At 38.1% G+C, this 23242-nt stretch overlaps 6 protein-coding genes across 8 annotated transcripts; 2 read left to right on the top strand and 4 right to left on the bottom strand.

The window, feature by feature from the left end:
- On the top strand, positions 1-3735 carry FLD (protein FLOWERING locus D-like protein). Its single transcript, XM_008235052.2, is given in 7 exon segments — positions 1-1597; positions 1600-1845; positions 1995-2756; positions 2842-2887; positions 3014-3138; positions 3471-3525; positions 3596-3735. Coding segments are annotated over 6 exon segments (2718 nt in total). The 5' UTR covers positions 1-93; the 3' UTR covers positions 3506-3525; positions 3596-3735.
- A 4067-nt stretch (positions 3736-7802) lies between these two features.
- LOC103332329 (MEF2BNB-like protein) lies at positions 7803-9659 on the bottom strand. 2 transcript variants are annotated; one of them, XM_008235051.2, is made up of 2 exons: positions 9443-9659; positions 7803-8754 (listed from the first exon to the last, which is right to left on the bottom strand). In XM_008235051.2, exon 2 carries the CDS (start codon positions 8725-8727, stop codon positions 7939-7941), a length of 789 nt encoding a protein of 262 aa, XP_008233273.1. In that variant the 5' UTR covers positions 8728-8754; positions 9443-9659; the 3' UTR covers positions 7803-7938. The 2 variants fall into 2 exon arrangements, with proteins under 2 accessions (XP_008233273.1, XP_088909180.1); XM_089053054.1 differs by having other exon boundaries at positions 9475-9659.
- Positions 9660-9744: 85 nt separating this feature from the next.
- On the top strand, positions 9745-11516 carry U11/U12-31K (RNA recognition motif and CCHC-type zinc finger domains containing protein). The gene is made up of 2 exons (XM_008235048.2): positions 9745-10631; positions 11307-11516. The coding sequence occupies exon 1, from the start codon at positions 9798-9800 to the stop codon at positions 10551-10553; it is 756 nt and encodes a 251-aa protein (XP_008233270.2). The 5' UTR covers positions 9745-9797; the 3' UTR covers positions 10554-10631; positions 11307-11516.
- Positions 11405-13924, bottom strand: LOC103332328 (vacuolar acid trehalase). The gene is made up of 8 exons (XM_008235049.3): positions 13687-13924; positions 13162-13235; positions 12808-12849; positions 12473-12514; positions 12226-12309; positions 12041-12128; positions 11713-11810; positions 11405-11624 (listed from the first exon to the last, which is right to left on the bottom strand). The coding sequence occupies exons 1-8, from the start codon at positions 13871-13873 to the stop codon at positions 11598-11600; spliced, it is 642 nt and encodes a 213-aa protein (XP_008233271.1). The 5' UTR covers positions 13874-13924; the 3' UTR covers positions 11405-11597.
- Positions 13925-15328: 1404 nt separating this feature from the next.
- On the bottom strand, positions 15329-19597 carry SCPL49 (SERINE CARBOXYPEPTIDASE-LIKE 49). Its single transcript, XM_008235046.2, has 9 exons — positions 19059-19597; positions 18636-18804; positions 17943-18062; positions 17607-17750; positions 17374-17524; positions 16960-17048; positions 16244-16502; positions 15984-16117; positions 15329-15646 (listed from the first exon to the last, which is right to left on the bottom strand). The coding sequence occupies exons 1-9, from the start codon at positions 19379-19381 to the stop codon at positions 15518-15520; spliced, it is 1518 nt and encodes a 505-aa protein (XP_008233268.2). The 5' UTR covers positions 19382-19597; the 3' UTR covers positions 15329-15517.
- An 878-nt stretch (positions 19598-20475) lies between these two features.
- LOC103332325 (vacuolar protein sorting-associated protein 24 homolog 1-like) lies at positions 20476-22921 on the bottom strand. 2 transcript variants are annotated; one of them, XM_089053453.1, is made up of 6 exons: positions 22562-22921; positions 22287-22363; positions 21819-21921; positions 21544-21665; positions 20878-21039; positions 20476-20760 (listed from the first exon to the last, which is right to left on the bottom strand). In XM_089053453.1, the coding sequence occupies exons 1-6, from the start codon at positions 22797-22799 to the stop codon at positions 20680-20682; spliced, it is 783 nt and encodes a 260-aa protein (XP_088909579.1). In that variant the 5' UTR covers positions 22800-22921; the 3' UTR covers positions 20476-20679. The 2 variants fall into 2 exon arrangements, with proteins under 2 accessions (XP_088909579.1, XP_008233267.1); XM_008235045.3 differs by having other exon boundaries at positions 20845-21039; positions 22562-22917.
- Positions 22922-23242: the final 321 nt, after the last annotated feature.

Genomic DNA, 23242 nt, shown 5'->3' with positions numbered 1-23242 from the left:
AACATAGTTACCGTGCCAAAATTTTCCCGGGAACCAAACAGTTCATTTCATTCCTCTGCTTCACCACTACAACCCCAACCAGTACAGACGGCGATGGATCCACCTAACGAATTCCCCGATGATTTTTCTTCGTTCCCTCCAATCCCATTCGCCCTCTTTGTTCCCCCAGAAAACCCTAACCCCAATTCAAACGCAGCGCCAATTCCAAATACAGTCGAAAACCCTAGCTCAGCTCACCTTCTTTCCTTCTCGGTCCCCAAGAAACGAAGACGAGGCAGGCCTCATAGGGTTCCGACGTCGTTTCAGTTACCTCCAATTCCCAACGGCGTTTTCAACAGTAATAACAACGGTCTTGCTTCTTTTACCAGTTCAATTTCAGCTCATTCCTCTAGAAACAATGTAGAAATCCCTGGTTCTTTGGCAAGAACCATGCCTGATATGTCCGACGAGATCATCGTGATCAATAAGGAGTCCACAGCGGAGGCGCTGATCGCGCTGTCGGCTGGTTTTCCTGCTGATTCGCTCACCGAGGAGGAAATTGATTTCGGGGTAATTCGAGTTATTGGGGGCATAGAGCAGGTCAATTACATTCTCATTAGGAACCACATAATTGCTAAATGGCGTGAAAATGTGTCGAATTGGGTCACAAAAGATATATTTATTGATTCTATACCTAAACATTGTCATTCCCTGTTGGATTCTACTTATAAATATCTGGTTTCGCATGGTTATATTAACTTTGGGGTTGCTCCGGCTATCAAAGAGAAGATTCCGGCTGAACCCAGTAAACCACATGTGATTGTGATTGGTGCTGGGCTTGCTGGTCTGGCTGCTGCCAGGCAAATGATGCGTTTTGGGTTTAAAGTGACTGTTTTGGAGGGTAGGAAGCGAGCGGGTGGGCGGGTTTATACTAAGAAAATGGAGGGAGGAATTAGGGTATGTGCAGCGGCGGATTTAGGGGGGAGTGTTTTGACTGGTACATTAGGGAACCCACTTGGCATTGTTGCACGCCAATTGGGTTATGTGCTTCATAAAGTGAGGGATAAGTGCCCACTTTATAGTTTTGATGGGAAGCCTGTAGATCCTGATATGGATATGAAGGTGGAAACTGCTTTTAACCAGCTTCTAGATAAGGCAAGTAGGCTTAGGCAGTTAATGGGAGGTGTTTCAGTTGACGTGTCTCTTGGTGCAGCATTGGAAACGTTCTGGCAGGTTTATGGGGATGCTGTGAATGCTGAGGAGATGAACATGTTTAATTGGCATCTTGCAAATTTGGAATATGCAAATGCAGGTTTAATATCAAATCTTTCACTTGCATTTTGGGACCAAGATGATCCGTATGATATGGGAGGGGACCATTGCTTCTTGCCTGGAGGTAATGGAAGGTTGGTGCAGGCTTTGGCAGAGAACGTACCGATCTTATATGAGAAAATTGTGCACACCATTAGGTATGGTAGTGATGGAGTGCAGGTTATTGCTGGCAGCCAGGTTTTTGAGGGTGATATGGCATTGTCCACTGTTCCACTTGGGGTTTTGAAGAGTGGGTCCATCAAGTTTATTCCAGAGTTGCCTCAGAGAAAGCTTGATGGAATAAAGAGGTTGGGTTCGGACTGTTGAATAAGGTTGCAATGCTTTTTCCTCATGTGTTCTGGGGCACAGATCTTGATACCTTTGGCCACCTTTCTGATGATTCAAGCCGTCGAGGGGAGTTCTTCCTGTTTTACAGCTATGCAACAGTTGCTGGCGGTCCCCTTTTGATTGCTTTAGTAGCGGGTGAAGCTGCGCATAAGTTTGAGAGCATGCCCCCTACGGATGCTGTGACCCGGGTTATTCAGATTCTCAAGGGTAATCCATTCATTTTTTGAACTTGGATTATAATATATGTGGCTTTATTTTTATTTTTTTCGTAAATGAAAGCTATTTTCCACACATATGAAGTTCTGCAAATTCACAAGTTTTCATAACAGTTACTCAGTTATGGAATATCAATGCAGGTATATATGAACCACAAGGAATTAGTGTCCCAGAGCCCATCCAAACAGTCTGTACCAGATGGGGAAGCGACCCCTTCAGCCTAGGTTCTTACTCTAATGTGGCAGTAGGGGCGTCAGGAGATGATTATGATATTTTAGCAGAAAGTGTAGGAGATGGACGGCTTTTCTTTGCAGGTGAGGCTACCAATCGGAGATATCCTGCAACCATGCATGGCGCTTTTCTTAGTGGGCTCAGAGAAGCTGCAAATATGGCTCACTATGCTAACGCTCGTGCCCTGAGGATAAAAATTAACAGGAACCCATCAAAGAATGCCCATTCTTGTGCTTCTCTTCTTGCGGATTTATTTAGGGAGCCTGATTTAGAATTTGGGAGTTTTTCTGTTATCTTTTGTCGAAGGAATGCTGATCCTAAGTCGACGGCAATTTTGAGAGTGACATTTAATGAGCCTCGGAAGAAGAGTCATGACAGTGCAAAACCTGATCAACAGCATTCAAATAAGTTACTTTTTCAGCAGCTTCAGTCACATTTTAATCAGCAGCAGCAACTTCATGTTTACACGTTGTTATCTAGGCAGCAGGTTCTTGACCTCAGAGAGGTGCGAGGAGGTGATGAGATGAGGTTGAATTACCTCTGTGAAAAGCTGGGAGTGAAGCTGGTGGGGAGAAAAGGATTGGGGCCTACTGCTGATTCTGTAATTGCCTTAATAAAAGCTGAAAGGGGCATTCGTAAACCAGCTTCGACTTCGTTGGCTTTAAAGTCTGGTGAGTGGTTAACACTGATTTTTATCAATATATTTTCGTGCAAAATATGAGAGTTAGTAAATAACAATTAAAGTTGTTTTTGAAGGGACATCAAAGCTGAAAGCTGGCACTTTGAAACGAAAACTGGTCAGGTAGAAGCTTTGAATATTCTGTTACTTGGATTCATGTATCTCTTTTTCTCTCATGAGAAAGATATCTCTGTTACAAAGTCAGTTAAATTATTATTTATACTGTGGTTATTTTCCTTAATTTCCCAGAAAGGCTAAAATAATGCGCCATGGCAATGGGTCTGCACCTTCTGCTAATTCAAACTCAGTGAATGATAAAGTGTCGGACGAAACTAAAACCACAAGTCAAGCACCCTCTAACACACTTGGTTCAGGTAAATTTGAGGGTTTTCTTACAAATTTGTGTCACTCAATGCATATTAAGAAAATTAGTGGGACATAATCCCTCGCCCCCCACCCCCCCTCTTCCCTTTTTTAGCAGAGCATGCAACAAAGTCCTAGGTTTCCTTTTCCTTTTTCTTCCCTAAATCTTCGAGTTTACCTTTTTCTTTTTGTTAAGTTTTTTTCTTTACTTTTTCATAGTACAGTGCAGTTAAACTTGTAAGCTTATATATTGCCAACTGTGGTAATGCCTGTGTCTTTCTTTTTCTTCTGCATTTGTTAATATACATTTTTCCAATAAACATTGTTTTCTGTATTTTGTTAGGGCAAAATCATTCCGACATGTTGAAGAATGAGTAGATGACCTCTTATGATGAGAGGTGAGATATCATTAACTTTTCTTTACCTTGAAAGTGGTTCCATTCGGTGAGCATTATTTACTTTTTGTAGCGTTGAGATCCATATCCTTTGGCTTAGGGGAGTCGGCCATTGTGGTGCATGCTTTTCCCAATTTATGGGACTGTTCTATTCACCTTTGAGTCTGCGTACAAGTGGCCACCATGAAGACTTTACAAGTTTCTGCTACCAAAGACTTGTGAAAGCTATTTTCCGCTCAGCATGTTCTTTGGCTGAATAACCGCCAGCATGCTCAATCGTAGAAGAAAATGGTGCCACTTGCTCTCGTCTTCTCGGGCCAATGACAAATGCTGTAACAAATTGAACATTGAGCAAGAGCAACTCCAAGCCATCTTTCAAGAAGCCCAAATTAAACGGAGATGACAATCGTGGCAACATGTTTGGCCTAGCACGTAAACATGAAACTCATGAACCATGCCACAATTATACCTACTGTCCAGGACAATTGTTACCAATCTGATTGTGGTGAGCCAATGGTCGAGGCTTCTATGACGAGATCCCAGTGATTGTTGACTGGTGGAATTATATCAGGGTTGTAATCTTTCCATGTCCACAACTTGTTGAGTTAATGCTTGTTAAGGAAGCAATCTCTGCGGATTTGCTGTGTTGATTTTTATTTTTATTTTTTAACAAAATTACAAAATAAAGCAAACAAATTGATGAAACATGATAATGATTTTCCTTGTACTATAATGATCAGATTATATGGTAATATGCAAAAATGCTTTTACTTCTGTAGCAATCGATTGATTGGTTAGTAATTGGATGCAAACCAGTGCTGCCTGGAACTCTTTATTTATAAGACGTTGTTTTGAGAATATTCAGTATTAATGTTTGCTTGTAGACAGTAGACATGCACCCCATCATATTGCAAGTCTTATTAATGACCAAAAAAATATTCCAATAATGCCAGAGAATCAACTTTTGAATTTGGTGTGTATTATTGAAAATTTTGTAAAAACAAGTGTATTAAACACGAAAAATACGTACATACTTGCACAATATGAGTATTAAAAGTGAAAATGTTAAATTCTTTATACGGGTAACAACTCTAGAAAAGTAAAAACTCAAAAAGGGACAATAGATATGCGGGTAATGGCCTAATAATAATGGATTATGCTCTAAACTACTCTTATAGATAAACAAAAATCGGGGAAAAACAATGATAAAAAAAAAAAAATCAGTCTGTGTAAAGAGTATAACCGTGCGGATATACTATTAAAAGAATTGAAAAAAGGACAAAAATTTTTAAATAATAAAAAATTAGAGTATAGCCGGCTGGCTATACTATTTATAAAAAAGATAAGAAAAAGAAGGAACCGCCTAGCCCAAAGGGCGTGGTTTTTTTTTGGAAAGGAGTATCGCCGGGTGGCTATACTCTATAAATAGTGCAGGTACCCATTGAATGGCATAATCCGAATTTTTTTTTAAATTACTTTAATTAGTAGTTATGTTTTAATTACTATTTACTTAATGAATAATTAGTCTTAAATATGTTAATAAGTTTTATTTTTATTCAATAATATGTGAGTATTTTGTGTATAATACATGAATTGTGTGTGTATTGCTGAAAATTTTGTTAAAAAAAAGTGTATTAAACACGAAAAATACATATGTACATGTACAATGCAAGTATTAAAAGTGAAAAAGCTAAAATCTTTATACAAGTAACAACTCTAGAAAAGTAAAAACTTAAAAAGGGACAATAGAGACTCGGGTAATGGTCCTAATAATAATGGATTATGCTCTAAACTACTCTTATTGATAAACAAAAATCGGGGAAAAAAAATTATTAAAAAAAAATAGTGTCTATGTAACGATTATAGCCATGCGGCTATACTATTTATAAAAAAGAATTAAAAAAAGGACCCCAGAAAAGTCCCGCGGCTTTACTATTTTTAAATTAAGAAAATTTAGTATAGCCGACCGGCTATACTATTTATAAAAACAGAAAAGAAAAAGTGGGAACAGCCTAGCGCCCAGCTCCTTTTTTATTTATTTATTTATTTATTTGGAAAGGGGTATAGCCGGTCGGCTATACTATTTATAAAAAATAATTAAAAGGACCCCAGTAAAGCCGGACGGCTGTACGCTTTTTTAGTATAGCCGCGCGGCTATACTATTTATTAAAAGAGAGAAGAAGGGGGAACCTTGCGTGGCTTTTTTTGTTGGGAGAAGAATATAGCCGTTCCGGCTATACTCTATAATAGAATATTTCAAATCTGCGGCTATACTATTTATAAAAAATAATTGAAGAAAAGGGACCCCAGTAAAGCCAGGCGGCGTTACTATAAAATTTTTAGAGTATAGCCGATCGGCTATACGATTTATTAAAAAATAAATGGAAAAGGGGAACCGCCTAGCGCCCAGCGCGTGTATCTTTTTATGGAAAGAAGTATAGCCGGCCGGCTATACGCTGCAAATAGAATATTTCAAATAGAATTTGTTAAAAAGTATCGCTGTGCGGCATAATCCGAATTTCTATTTTTAATTATTTTAATTAGTAGTTATGTTTTAATTACTATTTACTTAATGAGTAATTAGTGTTTAAATATTTTAATAAAATTTGTTTTTATTCAATAATATGCGATTATTTTGTGTATAATACGTGAATTGTGTTTGTATTCCTAAAAATTTAGTAAAAAAGAAGTGTATTAAACTTGAAAAATACATACGTACGTGTACGATAAGAGTGTTAAAAGTGAAAATGCTAAATTCTTTATACGGGTAATAACTCTAGAAAAGGAAAAACTCAAAAATGGACAATAAAGACCGAGTAATGGCCTAATAATAATAGATAATGCTCTAAACTACTCTTATCGATAAACAAACATCGGGGAAAAACAATGATAAAAAAAGATCAGTGTCTATGTAAAGTGTATAGCCTTGCGGCTATACTACTTATAAAAAAAAGAATTTAAAAAAGGACCCCAGAGGCTTTATTCTTTTTTATTTAAAAAAAATCCATAGTATAGCCTCCCGGCTATACTATTAAAAGAAATAGATGATCCGCCTAGCACGTGTCAATGAAAGTATGACCGCACGTCGATGCTATCTTTTCAAAAAAATTCACAAGTATAGCCGTAGGGCTATCCTACTTAAAAAAACGAAGAAAGGACCTGCCTAGGACTTGTTGCCAAGTGTCAATAAAAGGATAGCCGGTCGGCTATACTATTTGTTAAAAAAATTTAAAAGAAAAGGTCCATTCTAGTTGCATTAGTTTATAGATATTAATTTGCAAGTTTTGACATCTCCGAAGCAAATATTGAAGAGAGAGAAATTTCATAGTAAATCAATTTGAGACTTTAATTTTTCTTCTTCTTTTTTTGTGGGAATGTTTGCCTTTGGTCTACCTCGTTCTCTCGAGTGCTACTAAATTTTGTTACTGCACACATTATTTGTTGTAGAGAATTGCATGCTGTGTTAGAGTGTTCTTGATAATTGCTTCACATTTCAAACACCACTTTACATGAAGAATACTACAACCTCACTTACTACTATACCTATAAATCTTTGTTTGAAATTGTTGTTTTGGTTGGCAAAGAGATTGCAAAATCACCCATCTTGCATTTATGTTACAACAAGAAATAATCTTAGCCCCTCACATTCTTTCATAGTTAGTAAAACACAGAATGAGAAAAATATGAATAAAATACGTAGTACGTATTTGATTCGGAAATATTTTGACAATTACAACTGATAAGTTTGGCCACTATATAATATTTTATTATGATTTATTTAATTTATTTATATTATTTTTTTATTCAATAATATGCGAAAATTATGTGTATATGCTGGCAATACAAGTCATCTTCCACATCACCTATTTTAGTTACTCAATTTTTGCCGAATTTACATTTACTGGCAGAGCAGTTTTTTGCCCTTCAGATTTACCACTCAACTGGTCCACCTCTCCTCCTCGTCCATAACAACCAGAACAAGGCCCTTTTAGCATTTCTCATTCACTCAAAACCCATTTTCTTTTTCTTCTACGGGTTGAATAATGAACGAATATGGAGAAAGGTAGAATTTTCAAAACCACGTTCGACAGTTCAATAATACGGCAAGGCTTTCGCACGTTTGCCAAATGTTTGAGCATGTACTACATGCGCAAAAACTCATACCACATAGCCAACATCAAACAAGTGCCTTTCCTTCTAGTTTAGGAGCTTTATATTGAATCAGAGAGAGACACAGACAAAGTTATGGCGGCTTGATGACTTCTGCCATGCCACAAAACTAAGAATCAGAGAAAAATTTTATTATCACCGTTGAAAATTCAAACAATCATGTGTACATTATCATCCATAGATAATAACAAAAGACACAACAGTATGTACATGACAAAGCGGTTTCAGTATCTTAACAACGACAAACTAAAATATTTCTGCAGCACTTGCTCTTCTGCGATTATCTACGTTGCCAGTCCCTTCCAACCACTCTTGTAGTTTAAGTTCTTTATCAGCCTTGAATTCATCAAAGTTTTCTTCCATTGGTAATAAATTATGAGTCAACAAGCTATCATCAACTTGGTCTTCTTGTTGCTCATCTGCAACATGGCTTGACACGGGCAATTCCTCAGCTTCCACATCTGGCAGAGATGAACTAGTGCTCGCAGAAGCAACTGACAGTGTTGGGTTAGGATAAGAAGCCTGTGTTAATTCTTTAGAATCATGTGGCGGCCACTTGAAGTTGCTCGCCTTTTGTCTTGCAGATTTGATCACAGTAGAAAAATAGCCGCTTTCAGTGTCCTGCTGGGCAACACTTGGGGAACGAACCCAACTGGCTGGTTTCCAAGAGCTTGTTCTTCCCATCTGAAAACTTGATGTTTGGTTATCAATTAGCCCTCTCTTTGGTTGCTTTGTTGACATAACTGCTAGAGATTTTTTTATGTCTCTAATCATCTCATCAGCAATGGGGAATCCGCATTCTTTCATTGATCTCACCGTGGCTATGGAATCCTCTGAATCTTCAGTGTGCAAAGTTGTTTCACGGGACCTATCCACAACGGTATTTCTAAGACTAACAAGATTGGGAACTGCATTTTGAGTGTGCTGCTGAATATAAAAAAGCCCTACTGACGGTTCATTTGCCACGTACTTAATCATCTCTGCCAAGCCTTCAGTTATCTCCACAAAGCCATCAACAGTGGAGAATCCATGCATCTTTTCAAAGCCAAAGGCAGTTCATCACTGGTTTTGTCAAACATTGAAGAGAATAAGAAGAGTGAAATGGTAAATCGGAGAACGTATATGGTAAACTAATCGACACAGGCAATAATACAGCAGCTTTGTGCATCTTCACTGAATGATAAAGGAAATTAAACTACTAGTGGCACTAGAGATTTTGTAAATTACCAACTGAAAAGAATATGTGAAATCTTACACTTATTGGCCCTCTATTATTTTGGTTTACATATCAGAATGCTGTTTATCATGTGCCGAATCAGCTCAACTGTAATAAACAAATTTATATCTCAACTGCCTGCATTGTAAGTGACATGATTATTTTCTTGTCATGATAGTAAATGCAAGCTCATCAAATTTTTGGAGGCTCGTATGTTAGTTTCAATATTTCTTGTAGCCTCTACCAGATTACTAGGATATTTCTATTCGTCTGTCAAAGCCTTTAGCTTGAATCAAATTACTTGTCTATTATCTTTCAAATTATTGTGCAGCAAGGAACGGGGCCTAAACTCTACTTACAGAAATCGAAATCATCGACCTAAAGACAAAACGATGGATTTCAATCAATACCCATCTCAGAAAATAACAAAACATCCAACACCCAATTCTAAAGATAAGATTTTTCATCGATTTACTTGATAAGGAAGCTGAAAAACAAGAAAATGTCAGAGAAATATAAGGAAAAAATTGGTACCTTGAGAGAAGGAGTTAGGGATATTAGCTTACAGGAAACCCTAAAACTGGTCTGGTGTCTTATTGCAGAACAATCTCTGATTTTGAAACATCTGAAGCTTTCTTCTCAGCTACCTCTTTCTTCAGCGGTCGAGCTTTCAATTTGTGGAAGCTTTCTCTCTCCACACTCATAACCGATTCTCTAATCTGATATCTCTCCAGCTCAACTAAAGACAACGTTTTTTTTTTTCCTTTTATTTCTGGTTTTGCAAATCTCACGTGACCTCCACGTGCTCTGACAAAAATAGACAAAAAGAAAAAGAAAATAAGGAAAAAGCTCTCAAGTCGAGAGCTTTACTTCGAGAGAGACATCGACAATGGTGGAAAAGAAGAAGAAGAAGAACAGCAGCGACGAAGACGAAGACGAAACCTTCTACTACCGATACGCCTCTGCCCCGGAGACTCGAAAATCCGCAACCAAGCAGAGCGGGTCGGGCTCAGGAACCCTAGCTCCATCAAAATCGACCCTTTACGTCTCAAACCTCGACTATTCTCTCACCAACTCGGACCTCCACACCCTCTTCTCCCACTTCGGCAAGATCGCCCGAGTCACGGTCCTCAAAAACCGCGAGACCCGCCAGAGCCGCGGCGTCGCCTTCGTCCAGTTCGTCTCGCGCACCGACGCGGTCTCGGCGGCGGGTGAGATGCACGGGAAGATTCTCAACGGCCGGAAGCTCTCCGCCTCCATCGCCTCCGACAACGGCCGAGCCGCAGAGTTCATTAAGAAGAGGGAGTACAAGGACAAGAGCCGGTGCTACGAGTGCGGTGAAGAAGGGCATTTGTCGTACGAGTGTCCGAAGAACCAGCTGGGACCCAGGGAGCGGCCGCCGCCGAAGCGAGTGAGGAGAGGTGGCGGTGGTGGTGGTGGAAGTGCGGCGGCGCGTGTGGAAGAGGCCGAGGGGGACAGTGGAGGTGAGAGGTTTGAGGATGATAATTGGGCGTCTGTGGTGGATAGTGGAGCCGACCAGAGGTTGCTGGTGGGGGAGGAGTTGGAGGAGAAGAAGAGGAAAAAGGGTGTGAAGAAAGCTAGTTACTTTAGTGATGAGAGTGACAATGATGATGAAGATGGGTGATTAGTGATTAATGGTTTGGTTGATTTTGTGATGTGGGTTTTGCTTGGAACTTGGGTGATTTCAACTGGGTCATTCAAGGTATGCCTTTTTCTGTTAATTTTCTGTTTTGATATTTTGGTTTAGTTTTGTTGTTGTGTATGATTAAGAACAGTGATCAATTGGATCCTAGTTTAGCTACTTGCAGTTTCAGATAATTTTGGATGCTTGTTTGTTTCAATTTATGTTAATTGAAGAGCATGATCAGATAGCTTTGCTTATTTGATACAAATCCTTGAAGCTAAGCAATTATGAACATCATTTTGCACTGTCTTGATATGCATAAACCTGGTTCTTTGCTATTTGATCCCCCAATTTTAAGCACCCCGATGATCTGATCATGGGTTCAAGTACCCACTGTGTTATTTCATATTAGAAGCCATGTGAACTTTAATTAAAGAAAAGAGAAATAAAAAAAAATCTATAATGAGCTAGGTTTGAACTGTTGTATTTGCTGCATATCTTTTGACAAATTTGGTTGCTGTATAAAGTCTTTTTTCCCATGATGATATGAATTCTTCGAGCAAGTTAAGTCAAATTTCGCGTTTTCGTTTTAGAAAACATCTTCTTATCTTGTTACCGGAATTGTTTGACGGCTATATTGTAAACACAATAGTTAGCTTCATAGAATTTGATGAATTTAGGACTAGCTTCCGAACAGCAGTTTCTCATGTTCATTAGGTTCTAAATCTTCCAATTTATTCATGCTTTTGGCAGGAGACTGCCGTACATTCATCTTCTAATCGATTTACTCGCAACAGCGTTGCAATATTGTTGCTGATGGCCTGGATCACTTTTGGCACGAGTGACAGAGATGCTTAAAAAGAAAGGCCGTTCCTTGGTTTGTAATTGTATGATTGCAGTTTCTAATATATGAATTCCAAACATTTCCAAAGATATAATGATGATAGTTACTAGTTATTTTCACATATCTCTTTGACATACACTAAATACAAATCTCAAGCACAGAAACAAAACTCAAATCTTCAACCATCGAATCTGCATAGCCTATGCCTTTTCCTTTTGCTTTGCAGTCTGCATGGGAATAATAATGTACAAGTCAGATACGGACAGACGATTTTCGTATATTTATACATACAGAGCAAGACGATATACTACTCACTAGCATTTCATGGTCCTCCATAATCTCTTCTATCAACTCCTCCAGCAGTTTATCAGCACTGTTGGGTACAAGGGCTGCAAAAACAGGCAGCCCTAGTCCTGTGTAAACCAAAAGAAGAATGCCAGTAAATATACATGGACATAAAAATTGTCTTCAAAGAGAACTTTGTTGGGTTCGTAGATATATTTAATCATACAGACTCATCCATGTTATTTGGCTGTTGGCCATTTCCAAACAAGAAATGAAATCCATTCTCAGTCAAGAAGTGGCTTAAAAAATGAGACCAGCACAGAATGGCCATTTGATTGATAGAGAAACTTTAAGGTACCTGCTTCTGGGAAAGAATCAATGAACGCCATCATCTCCTCCCCACTAAGACCAGATAAGAAACAGATTCGTGGCAGTCCCTTGGCAATCTTCAGAATACAAAATGTCAATTATTGGAGGCTGGCTACAAGTTAGGACTTAAGAAGGAAGATAACATAAAAGAATCAGCAAGATAAAGACTTCAACCTTCAATGCTTCCAAATTGGGTTGGCTTGTATTCATTGCTTCCCAGAGTGAACGAGTAATCATGTCTTCAGTGCAATAAATAACCTACAAAAACTGATATTAAGATCAAACAGGAAATTGGTAAACAATTGACTGACCTTTTCAATTTCTTAGGTCAACCCTGAAAGGGAAAACTTACTATTTTCTGTTCTTTTGTAGCCTTTTTACATAGAAAATGAACATAATGATAAAAATATGAGGAGGTTACCTTGAGGAATTCAGCATCCAACTCTTTCAGAAACTGTTGTATCTGCACCAGAAGACACATAAGTGATGAGCCAGAACTATTGTTCATAGGTGTGACACTACAAAATTACCATTTAATTTATCTACAAGAACAATCTACTTTATGAGACGAAGGTTCCTTGCAGCGTTTACAGAAAACTGGTTTTTGAAACTTTCGCGCAGCAATCCTTGTGAATGGTTTCAGTTTTAGAAGAAGAAATGAAAACTCTACTGTTGTGATGCATTGGTCAAGACAGAAATGGGGAAACAATAAAAGTAGTCTAAAAACCTGAAATAGAATGGGCAAGCGAAAGTTACCTTCCCAGCTTCTTCCACTTCAAAGCCTAGAAATAATAGAGCCTGGAAAAGAGAAAGTTTGAGTCTTCAACCTCATTACTATTGGAATAGCATTTCATCAGCTCACATCTACGGAAAAAACAATGATTTACATTTGCAAGGCAGGTTTATGTAATAATTCCACAGTACGTTTACTCCTAGTAGCAGATAAAATATTCTCAAAAGATTCTTTCAAGTATTTTAAAGTTTATCATGAACAGATTTTACCAAATGTCCAACTTTTCTCTACTCTTGGCAATCTTCTAAAGTAGAAACATAGGCAAACATAGGCAAGTAGCATTTATCATAATTGGAGTGAAACTAACCACAACTTACAGGTGGACCATATATTAGATCATCAGCATTTAGAGGAACGAATTTTGAATCTTCAATCAACTCACTAGGAACTCCTGTAAAGTTGTAAAGAAAATTACACAGAAACAAATATAAGCAGGCAGTATATGCCTTCAAACAAATGAGAATAAAAGAAAAGAAGAGTCAAGTTATGGAAAGTGAATCTTGATGGTAACATAAAAAGACAAGCTTTTTTCGGGTAACTAGAAACTAAATACCCTAGCTCCTAGAGGAGTAATCGAGGCCTAGTAGGGCGCCCAGGCATTTATTTATTTTTATTTTATATAATTAATTTGTGATGGAGGGGCTGCCCAGCGCCTAGCCCGCCTAGCCCGCCTAGAGCTTTAGCTCAGCTGAAATATATTTTCTGAGAGATAAGCTTTGAAGTAATTCCAGTGAACATCTTATTATATTCCTTTGGCTTCATACACGAATTGAGGAGGTGCCCAGGCCATCACCAGTCATTTTAGAATGAATGAAATTCAAGTTGAGAAGATGAGAAAGTACCTTCAGAAGAAGCTTTCGGGGAGTGTTTGAGCTTCAAGTGATGGGTTTTCTTTGCTGATGAAGAAGACGAAGAAACTGTTGAAATCCTTGGAACCACCAAAGAATTTACCCAAACTGAAGGAGCTAAAAGCAGACGAGAATTCAGCGAATTATTTAGAGAGAAACCAAGAGCAGGAGCAGCTGCCATTGCTTTAGCAACAAATGCTCCACGGAATTACAAACACGTTTCGTTTGATAACGTCCGTTGGAAATATAAACAGGTTTCGGGTTTATTATCGGCCCAAGAATATAGCCGCGCGGCTATTCTATTTATAAAAAGGCTTAATTATCTACATGCCTCTGTGCTTTCAAATTTGTTTGATTACCACATGTGTTTGCAAACAACTCAAAGTACCCTCAACCTTTTAAAACCGTCTCACGTTACCCATTCCGTCAGTTTTTTGACGTTCCATTACGAATGTTCTCATCCCCCAAAATTCCAAAGCACCCTTTCCCTTTGTTATTGTTCATCCGACCAGTTTTGGGCTGCCATCTCCTCCTCCGCCACCCCAAGCGACGACATAGGTATCAAAAGAACCAACATGTTGTCCTCTACCAGCCTCACATCTCAACCGCTGCCAACCGCCGTCTTGATTACGGAAAAAGTAAGAAATTGGCGGTTTTTAACAAAATCTTCATCGCTCGTTTGGCGATTCCGAGCACCATTTGCTTCGATCCGGTATGGTTTTTCAACCTCTCGAGCTGTTCTTGCTGCTAGTTGTGTTGGTTATGAGAAATTTCTGAGTTTTGAAGGTAAATAAGCCATGAACAGAATAACGGGAGGGGTCTTGCTTTTGGAATTTTGGGGATGAACGGTAATGTTAGAACGGAACGTCAAAAAAGCGGAATGGGTAACGTGAGACAGTTTTTTAAACGTTGAGGGGTACTTTGAAACGTTTGTAAACACAGATGGTAATCTAAGATAAGTTTGAAAACACATGGGGCATGTACATAATTAAGCCTTAAAAAGAATTTAAAAACCAACCCCAGTAAAGCCGACCGGCTATACTCTTTTTAATAAAAAATCCGTCGTATAGCCGGGCGGCTATACTATTTTAAAAAATCCCTTAGGCCGCCTGGCAATACTCTTTTAAATAAAATCCGGGGAATAGCCGCGCGGCTATACTATTTATAAAAAAGAATTAAAAATCAACCGGCTATACTCTTTTTTATTAAAAAAATCCGGGCGGTTATACTATTTATGAAAAAGAATTTTAAAAAGACCCCAGTAAAGCCGCTCGGCTATAATATTTTTTAATAAAAAATACGGAGTATAGCCGCTCGGCTAGACTCTACAAATAGAATATTTCAAATGTTTTCCTTTTTCTTTTCTTTTTGGCTTCTTCAAGGCTAACTATATTTGTCAAATAACTGAAAATATCGAATTTTTTGCTGAAAAATTAATAAAAAGGTGGCCAGCAACGGAGTCTCTTTGCTATTTTCTTGGACTTTCCAATTTCCATTACTTAGTAGATTATTGAAGCCCAGGACATTCGAACGATTTGCGTAGATGGAATTGTCTTTCAGAGGTCAGATTTTGTTCAACCATAGAAACTTTCGAAAAGAACGATGGCTTAAGAACGTATTTTAAGAAAACAAAATATTTATCCACAAGCAGTCTTTTATTCATTTCAAAGTACTTTAAGAAGAGATAACGCATTGTCTAGAAACTATTAGCCCCTCAATACAGCTTCAACAGTACAGGAGAAATATTTACAAGTTCGTTCAGAAACCACGGAAACCCTAATATCCTATACTGATCACTCCATTTTGGGTCATATTCCGAGGTAAATCACATCTGAGCAAACAATTTTTCTGGTTCCGCCGCGGCTTCAGAAAGTGTGCCCTGAGTCCACCTCCTCAGCATCTCCAATGCAGCCTTGGGCTGGTCCATCGGAACCATGTGACCAGAATCATGGACCTGTTTGTTGTTGGACATACCATATAACTAGGTCAATCATTGTCTACGGATAGGTAGAAATGCAGATGATGTGAGTGATAGAGATACAAGACGATCAGATCACAACCGTTCATCATAGTGGTTAACTTCAACAGAATACTGTTAGATTTGATATGATTAGTTTAGCCATCTCTAACTAAACTGTACAGCTGTCAAATGCTCAGCTACTCTTATTACTTTGTATATATAAACAGACCTCTGTAATGATTATTCAATCAAGTTAATGAGAATCAATTCAGTTTTCCTTCAGTGAGCACACATGTCACAGAGAGAGAGAGAGAGAGGGAGAGAGAGATACCTTCAGGAAACTAAGAGGCCCATAGTTCTTAAGAATTCCTGCTTCTGAATCATCAACAACAAAAGGAACTTCTGGAGAAGACACAAACTCTTTCTGACCAGACCATTCCATGGCATGGACCCATCTTGAATTACCTAACGCACAGATATTTATACGCATGGGTAAGAATTACATTTCAGGAAGAAGAAAAAAAAGGAGTATATATACATATTACTACAGATGGTTTGGTAAGTTGTATCAAATAACGCTAAAAGACCTACCAAGCCAGTTGCAGATTAGATCATATTCTCCGGCATACACAAGCAGCTGGATTCCATCCTCAAGAAGAGTAGGAATGCCCACTTCGAGGTTCCTCATCCAGTCCACCAGCATGGCTTGATACACCGTAGGGCTACATGAAACAAAACTTAGGTCCCCAACTCCGAGTGCCTCTCTAACAGGTTTCTGGTTCAAGAATTTCTCCATGTTTGAGAAATCATAGCAGAAGCTCCCCTCACACTTCTTTCTGATGTCATAGTACTACACAATGAAATAATGTCTGTCAAACTTCACATCTACCCGTCTTCCTCCGGCACCATTATCTCTAAAGATGACAAGCTCCACATAGCATTATTTGACTCATTAGTGGAATAACAGATGTTCAGAAAATGTGATAATTAAAGTAATATTTTCTTCCTGAATATTTTCCTGCTGATGTTAAGGGAAAACAAAGTTGAGGAACATGCATGCCCAGGCCATTAATCATTTGTTAAAACTCACATCAGTTTCCACAGATTTAATTGAGTTTGGGAAAACCTATTTCTTTAAACTTTCAGATAAAAAAATTTATCATGCTTTTTTGGCAGAAAACATGTTGAATAAGAAAATGACAACATATAGATTAAAGAGAAATCATTCTGTCAATAATGAAAGAGAAATCATTCTGTCAATAATGAAAGAGAAATCATTCTGAAGAATGAATGAAAAGTTAACTTACATTTAAGTTTCCAGCCCGCGCAAGGATGCTACTGAATATGGTATTGCAAACAAAATATGAAGCCATGCAAGAGACCGTACCATCAGTGCCTGAAACAACAGAATGTTCATTTAAACAAGAAGCAGAGACCAACTAATGCGGCTAATAAGTACGGACAGGCTTGCATAATACAGATAAACCCACAGAAAATTCTAAGACAGACATCCACACCTTAGAGAAGAGAAAACACGAAAAGATAAATTAAAACAGAAAGGAGCCATCCCTAATGTGTTATCATTATCAAGTGAACTGCAAACTTTAACTAACAATTTTGCATGTCTTGGGGTCCAAAGATAAAGCGAAACTAAAAGAAATTTGAAGGAAAAAAAAAAGGAACTACAAAATGAGGAAGAGACACTATCATATGTCACTTACCACAAAGCTTAATAGCCATTTCACAAACTGGAAGCACTTTGTTAATACGATCATGGTCAGTTTTCGTGATTATTCCATTGTCCAATGCAAAATCTGTGTAAGCCTTATACTGGATAGCAGGTTCAGTGAGCCCATTTCCAATGGCAAGTCCCTGTTCAACCAGTTTTTCTAAATTTAATAAACCATGAAATGACCCATTAGAATTCTCAAAACTAGAAAATCCTGGAGATTACCTTTAGATTTATATGAACTCCTTCTTTAGCTTTGTTTCCTCGGTGGACACGAGCAGCAAAAGCCGGAATGTAGTGTCCAGCATATGATTCTCCAGTTATGTAAAAGTCATTCTTTGCCAACTCTGGGTGCTCAGCAAAGAAGGCCTAATATCATAGAAAGAGCACAATAAGTCATACTACTATACAATACAACAATAAACCTTATGTTTGAAATATATATATATATCCAAAATAACTAATAATCAGTGATTTGTTCATAGGAAACTAATAGCTCAGTAAATTTGGGAAAATTACACTGAACTTCATTGTCTTAGAAATGAAGGACAACTGTCACACCTGTAAGAAGTCATAAAGGTCATTACTAATGCCATCTTCTGAGTGTCGAATATCGCGCCTGTCAGTACTATAACTAAAGCCAGTCCCAATAGGTTGGTCAACATACAGAAGGTTAGATGCCTGCAAATGAAATAAAAATAGCATTGTTACCTCTCACGCAAATGACAAGGAGCTGTAGAAACAGACATGAAACTCCATTATTTACAAAGAATTCTACTTTGCATGGCCGATATGATGATCCCAAATCATTTAACAGCACCAAGCTCTTTACTTTAGGATGCATATAAATCAGTGACAGCCTCAGATATCATGCAGGTTAAAATAAATATAATTCAAGAGGTGTCTGAGTCACTTTCATTCAAGTGCGACATGATTTAGAAAAACTTTTACAAATGATTTACAAGGTAAAAATATTAGTACAAATAATTCAAGGACTTGTTATAAAACTACTCTTCAACAAATTTCAGAACCGGAGGAACACTTCTGATGGGGCCTATGAGCAATTACTGAAAGATACAGTAAGGCAACAAGTATAACCAAACTACCAATACTCTCCATTCATAAGCATCATGTCAAATTAGGCACACAGGTAAAAATTAATAAATAACAAGCGAGATTCAAACATATCAAGGACAAGACACGATCACATCCAACCATTACAATGAAGAATAAAATGGAGACAGTCCCATATACCTTATCCCAACCATACTCGTTCCACACCAGGGACAAGTTATTTGCGATATTGAAAGGACCATTTTCATAAAATACAGCCAATTCACTGCTGCACCCTGGGCCTCCAGTCAACCATATAACAACAGGGTCCTTCTTGTTTGTGCGAGACTCGAAGAAAAGGTAGAACATCCTACAGTATCACACAAGTTGAAAAGTGAGAACACAAAGCAAGCACCTAAATTCAATACATAAAATTCCCCACAATATAACAAAGTTTAACCAATTCATTCCTAGAAATTGAAGCTCAGCTAACCATAAAACCCTAAAGTTCAAACCAAATCCAAATAAACCCCCAAAAAAAAAACTTCAAATTGACCATGCAACACAAAATTAGCAATTTGATAGCATTAAAACGTCTCAATCCTAAGCGTTTACAAAGCTGACCTTGCGGCATGAGAATGCTCGATCTTAAAGTAGCCGGCATGGTGGCTGAGGTCCTCGAGGGAGACTCCGGAGCCGACGAGGTTGGGGAGATTGAAGCGCTTCTCGACGAGCCTCGGCGAATCGTGGAAGATCGAGGAATCAGGGCCGTCGATGATGTTGATATCTTCCTTGGGGAAGAGATTGAAGGCTCTGATGAGCTCCTGCGCGTGTACGGACGGGAAGCTGGACCTGGCGCTGCCCAGAGGGTTCGTGAGCTTCGCAGAAGCGACTGTAGAGAGAAGAAGAAGAAGAAAGGGAACAGGAAGAGACATCGGTCCTTTCATTGCTTGCGCTCTGCGTTTTGAGTTGGAGAGAAGAAATGTAACGGGAGAGAAAATGGAGTACAGGAAAGAAGAGAAGGCGGTAAGGTAACTAACGGTCTCGACGCCCGACGATATGTAAGTGGACTATTGAGTAGTTGGGGTGAGTGGTTGGGGTATTCATCCCATGCGGTCAAGTATAGATGCTGAAATGATCAGCACCGTTCGATTTAGTTTCGTGGGGCCTTTTGAGAGTGAGTTGGCGGAACTGGTTGCAGGGGATTGGGTGCTGAAACGGTGTTCGGTTTGTTGTGGTGACGTGTCCTCGTTGCTTTCGGTTGCGAAAAAGGAGTTGCCTTAAAATAAGCCACAAAACAAGAAAATGGTGGGGGTTGTGATTACGTGTAAACCGGCTCACTGTTAAAGGAGTGCACGCAGAATGGTTTCTCTTGAGGCTGAGGATGATCCCCATTCATTCCCATCTTGTAAAAGGACAACATGTATTTTGTACCGACTTTGGAGATTGGTACCTTTTTTTTTTTTTTTTTTCTGAAAAAACTAGGTAAAGTCGTATGAAACATGAAGAAAGTTGATGAATAATTTTTCAACAAGGCGTTACCAATTTACTCATGTTATAAACAAGGCCTTAATAATATTACGTGACTCTATTTCAATTCCGTGCAATAATTTTTCCTAATCCAGTTGTAAATGTATAAAGTTTGAGCAAAGAGGTTGGTGTGGAACTTAGCTATGGAAAGAGAACTAGGAAGGGTGGTGCTGATTGAATGATTTTTTGGATGAGAATGAAATTGAGTATTGATGGGATCTACTCAGAAAATGCAATACTTGTGAGTAGAGTTAGCGGCTTTGGCTCTTTTAAATCAAGACTTGTGCATTACAATTACAAGCAAAACAAACAATAGCAAATGCCAATTCAATGATCATCCTAAGTGATGTCTTTGTCAGAAGCTATATATATATCAAAACCTTAGCTTTACAGCAAAGTCTGTAGCCAACAACTGGAGGTAAGGCGTGCGCAAATGATTGTCAGTTGTTGATATATATATGAATTATAAAAATACGTATAAATCGATGTGTATTGCACAAACAGAACCTAGTTACAACTAATAAGGCATCTATTAGATAACTGATCGATATAATGTTTGTCTTGTTTATACATTGTAGCTGTGTCTAGAGCCCTTAACTGTTGAATAGAACAGTAACTTTCTAAACTTTGGATGTACTAAATATAGGCCTTTACAAAATACACAAACACTTTTCCCTAATAACAAGGGAACAAGCTGTAAGTATGTCATGAAGAGTTACGATCTCACTTGAGCAAGTCGTGCCCTCAATTCTTCTAACTCTTCCTCATCATCGGCACCCTCTGCTATAGCTTCTTCCTGCATGAATTAATAACAAGAGTTATATCCTTGCAACTTGCAAAGGAATAAAGAGAAGCTAGAAATGGAGTCTATTGCACGTACGTCTTGTGAAGCACTAGCTCCCTGGGCAGCTACCTTTGTCCTCTCCTTCCTGACCGCTTCTGGAAGCTGTGCAGCTGTCTCACCAGCTATTTCACTCAGGACCTTTTCAACTTCTTCTTCGGTTTCCTCTTCTATATCTTCCGAATCTAATGCTGAATCAACAGCATCATTTACAAATTCTTCAATCACCCCAGCCTGTATGACCAAATAGTCTTACATCTAACAATTTGAAGAAAATAGAAGCTATATATAAAGTAAACAAGCACCTAAACAAATTCCACATACCGAAGCTTCAGATATGCTTCATTCTCTTCACATTTTCAAAAAAATATGGTTCCCCAAACAAGGAGCCAGTCAAAGGATGTACTCAGATATAATTCATTCTTATTGTCAAAAGGATTTGGTAATATCCGGCACTCTCATTGTTCATTGATTAAGGAAGAGAAATTGAAAATAATAAGCATATTCAGAATAAATAACACCCTTGGTTCTACAATAAGTGAAGTCAAATATCTCAGTTGAATCATTTATAGGATAATTATGTGACATAATACACCATATAACATTTCAAGACAGATAAACAGTAAAAAAAGAAGGAAAAAGCAGATATAATCCCCACTTCAACACTTAAGAAAGTAGGGTCATCAGAGGGAGTTATAATTTCTAACAGCCACCTAAAAAGCGTTTAAGGGATCTTACCTTGGTTATTTCTTTGGTAAATTCTTGCATTGTGGCAGCCATTTCCGGAGCTTTCATGAGGTTATTGACAAGTTTCATGACCTCTGCACTCTTTGACAGATGACCAACAGTACGGGCAAGTGCTGCAAGCACATACAACATATAAATAACAACAAGCCGACTTAAACCAAGGGGAAGGGGGTGGGGATGGTTTGAGGAGTTACATAAAAGGTACAAATGTGAGAAAACATAAGCATAGGTGAACAAAAATAATGTTTATATGTGTAAAGCAATACCAACACTTTCTCCGAGGTGCATTGATATTGAATTCAGTTGGGCCTTATTCTCATGAAGGCGATTTACAGCTTTCCTCGACATCAAAATTTCCTTTGCAAGTGCCTGAACTTAATTCACAGATTGATCAATACACAGAATCTACATGATATGAAGTAGACATCCATCACAAGGATTAAGGAGCACATTATTAGCATTCTACGTGTAAAAAGCCTACGAATACAAAAACAGGTTCTGATTATACTGAACAAAGACATCAAATGGCCCAAAACCATAAAGCAGAAAATGATTCCAATGGGCATAACCCCGACATTAGTGAACAATTGGACTTTGGAACCTTCATAAACTAACATGCAAAGCTTTCCCTTCAAGTTCACATTTTGAAAATAATGCTTTTGTGCAACCAGTTTCTAACTTGCTAGCAAACTAATTGATGATTGAGGAGAGATTAAAATCAAAATTTACAGTACCTTGGCTGTGCCCATGTCATTTCTCTTGGCAGCCTCTCTAATGGATTTATGCACAGCTTTCTCTTCTTTCTGAATATCTGAGAAACAAAAGCATCTCTTTTTAGACTAAATTAATCACCAAACCACAAAAAAACAGACAAACCCATAAATTAAAACCATTGAAAAAAAAAAACACAAAGGAAAGCAAATCCAAACCAACTGAAATTGACCCAGAACAAAAAACATATGTAATTTGCAAAAGAAGGAAACTTTAATAGAGATTGAGAGAGCATTGCCTCTGATTTGGCGCTCGAGGTTGCGGCACTCTTGGCGAAGTCGTCTCTGCCAATCTCTCAGCTGCTCTGAAGGGTTGGGTTTCGGTTTTAACAAGCTCTTGACTTTGTTCATCTTTTTTAGTTCGTTAATTTTGTTCCCTTCGTTTTCTCTCTTTCTAATTCTCAGGAAAACGAAGAATACTGAACAGCAATAATGCTCTCTCGCTTGTGATTTAAGATCCAATCCAAGCGTGTGCATCTATTTTCTCCTTTCCCTCCACTGAGACTTTTCCTTTTCCGCGTTTACCTTCTTCTATAAAGTGTGAAAAACAAATGGCAACTACGACCACCAACTGTCCTTCGCCGCGCTTTCCTTTTCCTGCTTTCAAGGTCTCATCAATTTAAATTTTCTTTCAAAAACAAAAGACGAAAGGGGAGGGGTTTTTTTTTTAATTTTTTTTTTAAATATTTATGTATATTTTTTATTTTTAAATGAACGGGAGAACAAGTGAAGAATTTAATTTAAGACATGTTTTAATTTTGGAAAGAGAAGTATCACTTAGCCGAGACTCGAGTTCTTCTATGTATCAGAAGTTTAAATCCTCAAATCTGTTTGTTGATATACTATGATGAAGCGTAAATCTTAAATGTTCAATAGTAACTTTGTAAATTGTAATAATTGGATTGGTAATTGTGGTAATG

The sequence above is a fragment of the Prunus mume genome, linkage group LG5 (genome assembly GCF_029339155.1).
Source record: "Prunus mume cultivar Tortuosa linkage group LG5, ASM2933915v1, whole genome shotgun sequence".
Lineage (NCBI taxonomy): Eukaryota > Viridiplantae > Streptophyta > Magnoliopsida > Rosales > Rosaceae > Prunus > Prunus mume.
Note: the sequence above shows the minus strand (reverse complement) of the source record. Positions and strands in the feature narration are given on the sequence as shown.

What these genes read in the sequence shown, in the direction of transcription:
- LOC103332329 (XM_008235051.2), bottom strand. Translation starts at nt 8,727, where the DNA reads ATGCATGGATTCTCCACTGTTGATGGCTTTGTGGAGATAACTGAAGGC.
- U11/U12-31K (XM_008235048.2), top strand. Translation starts at nt 9,798, where the DNA reads ATGGTGGAAAAGAAGAAGAAGAAGAACAGCAGCGACGAAGACGAAGAC.
- LOC103332328 (XM_008235049.3), bottom strand. Translation starts at nt 13,873, where the DNA reads ATGGCAGCTGCTCCTGCTCTTGGTTTCTCTCTAAATAATTCGCTGAAT. An exon ending in CCCGAAAGCTTCTTCTGAAG is followed by an intron (nt 13,236 to 13,686) that starts GTACTTTCTCAT and finishes ACAACTTTACAG; the next exon opens with GAGTTCCTAGTGAGTTGATT. An exon ending in ATCTAATATATGGTCCACCT is followed by an intron (nt 12,850 to 13,161) that starts GTAAGTTGTGGT and finishes TCTCTTTTCCAG; the next exon opens with GCTCTATTATTTCTAGGCTT.
- SCPL49 (XM_008235046.2), bottom strand. Translation starts at nt 19,381, where the DNA reads ATGAAAGGACCGATGTCTCTTCCTGTTCCCTTTCTTCTTCTTCTTCTC. An exon ending in GAGTTCATATAAATCTAAAG is followed by an intron (nt 17,525 to 17,606) that starts GTAATCTCCAGG and finishes CTGGTTGAACAG; the next exon opens with GGACTTGCCATTGGAAATGG. An exon ending in CGCGGGCTGGAAACTTAAAT is followed by an intron (nt 16,503 to 16,959) that starts GTAAGTTAACTT and finishes TTCATTGTGTAG; the next exon opens with TACTATGACATCAGAAAGAA.
- LOC103332325 (XM_008235045.3), bottom strand. Translation starts at nt 22,799, where the DNA reads ATGCACACGCTTGGATTGGATCTTAAATCACAAGCGAGAGAGCATTAT. An exon ending in ATGACATGGGCACAGCCAAG is followed by an intron (nt 21,922 to 22,286) that starts GTACTGTAAATT and finishes AATTAAGTTCAG; the next exon opens with GCACTTGCAAAGGAAATTTT. An exon ending in GCACCTCGGAGAAAGTGTTG is followed by an intron (nt 21,666 to 21,818) that starts GTATTGCTTTAC and finishes ATGTGCTTGCAG; the next exon opens with CACTTGCCCGTACTGTTGGT.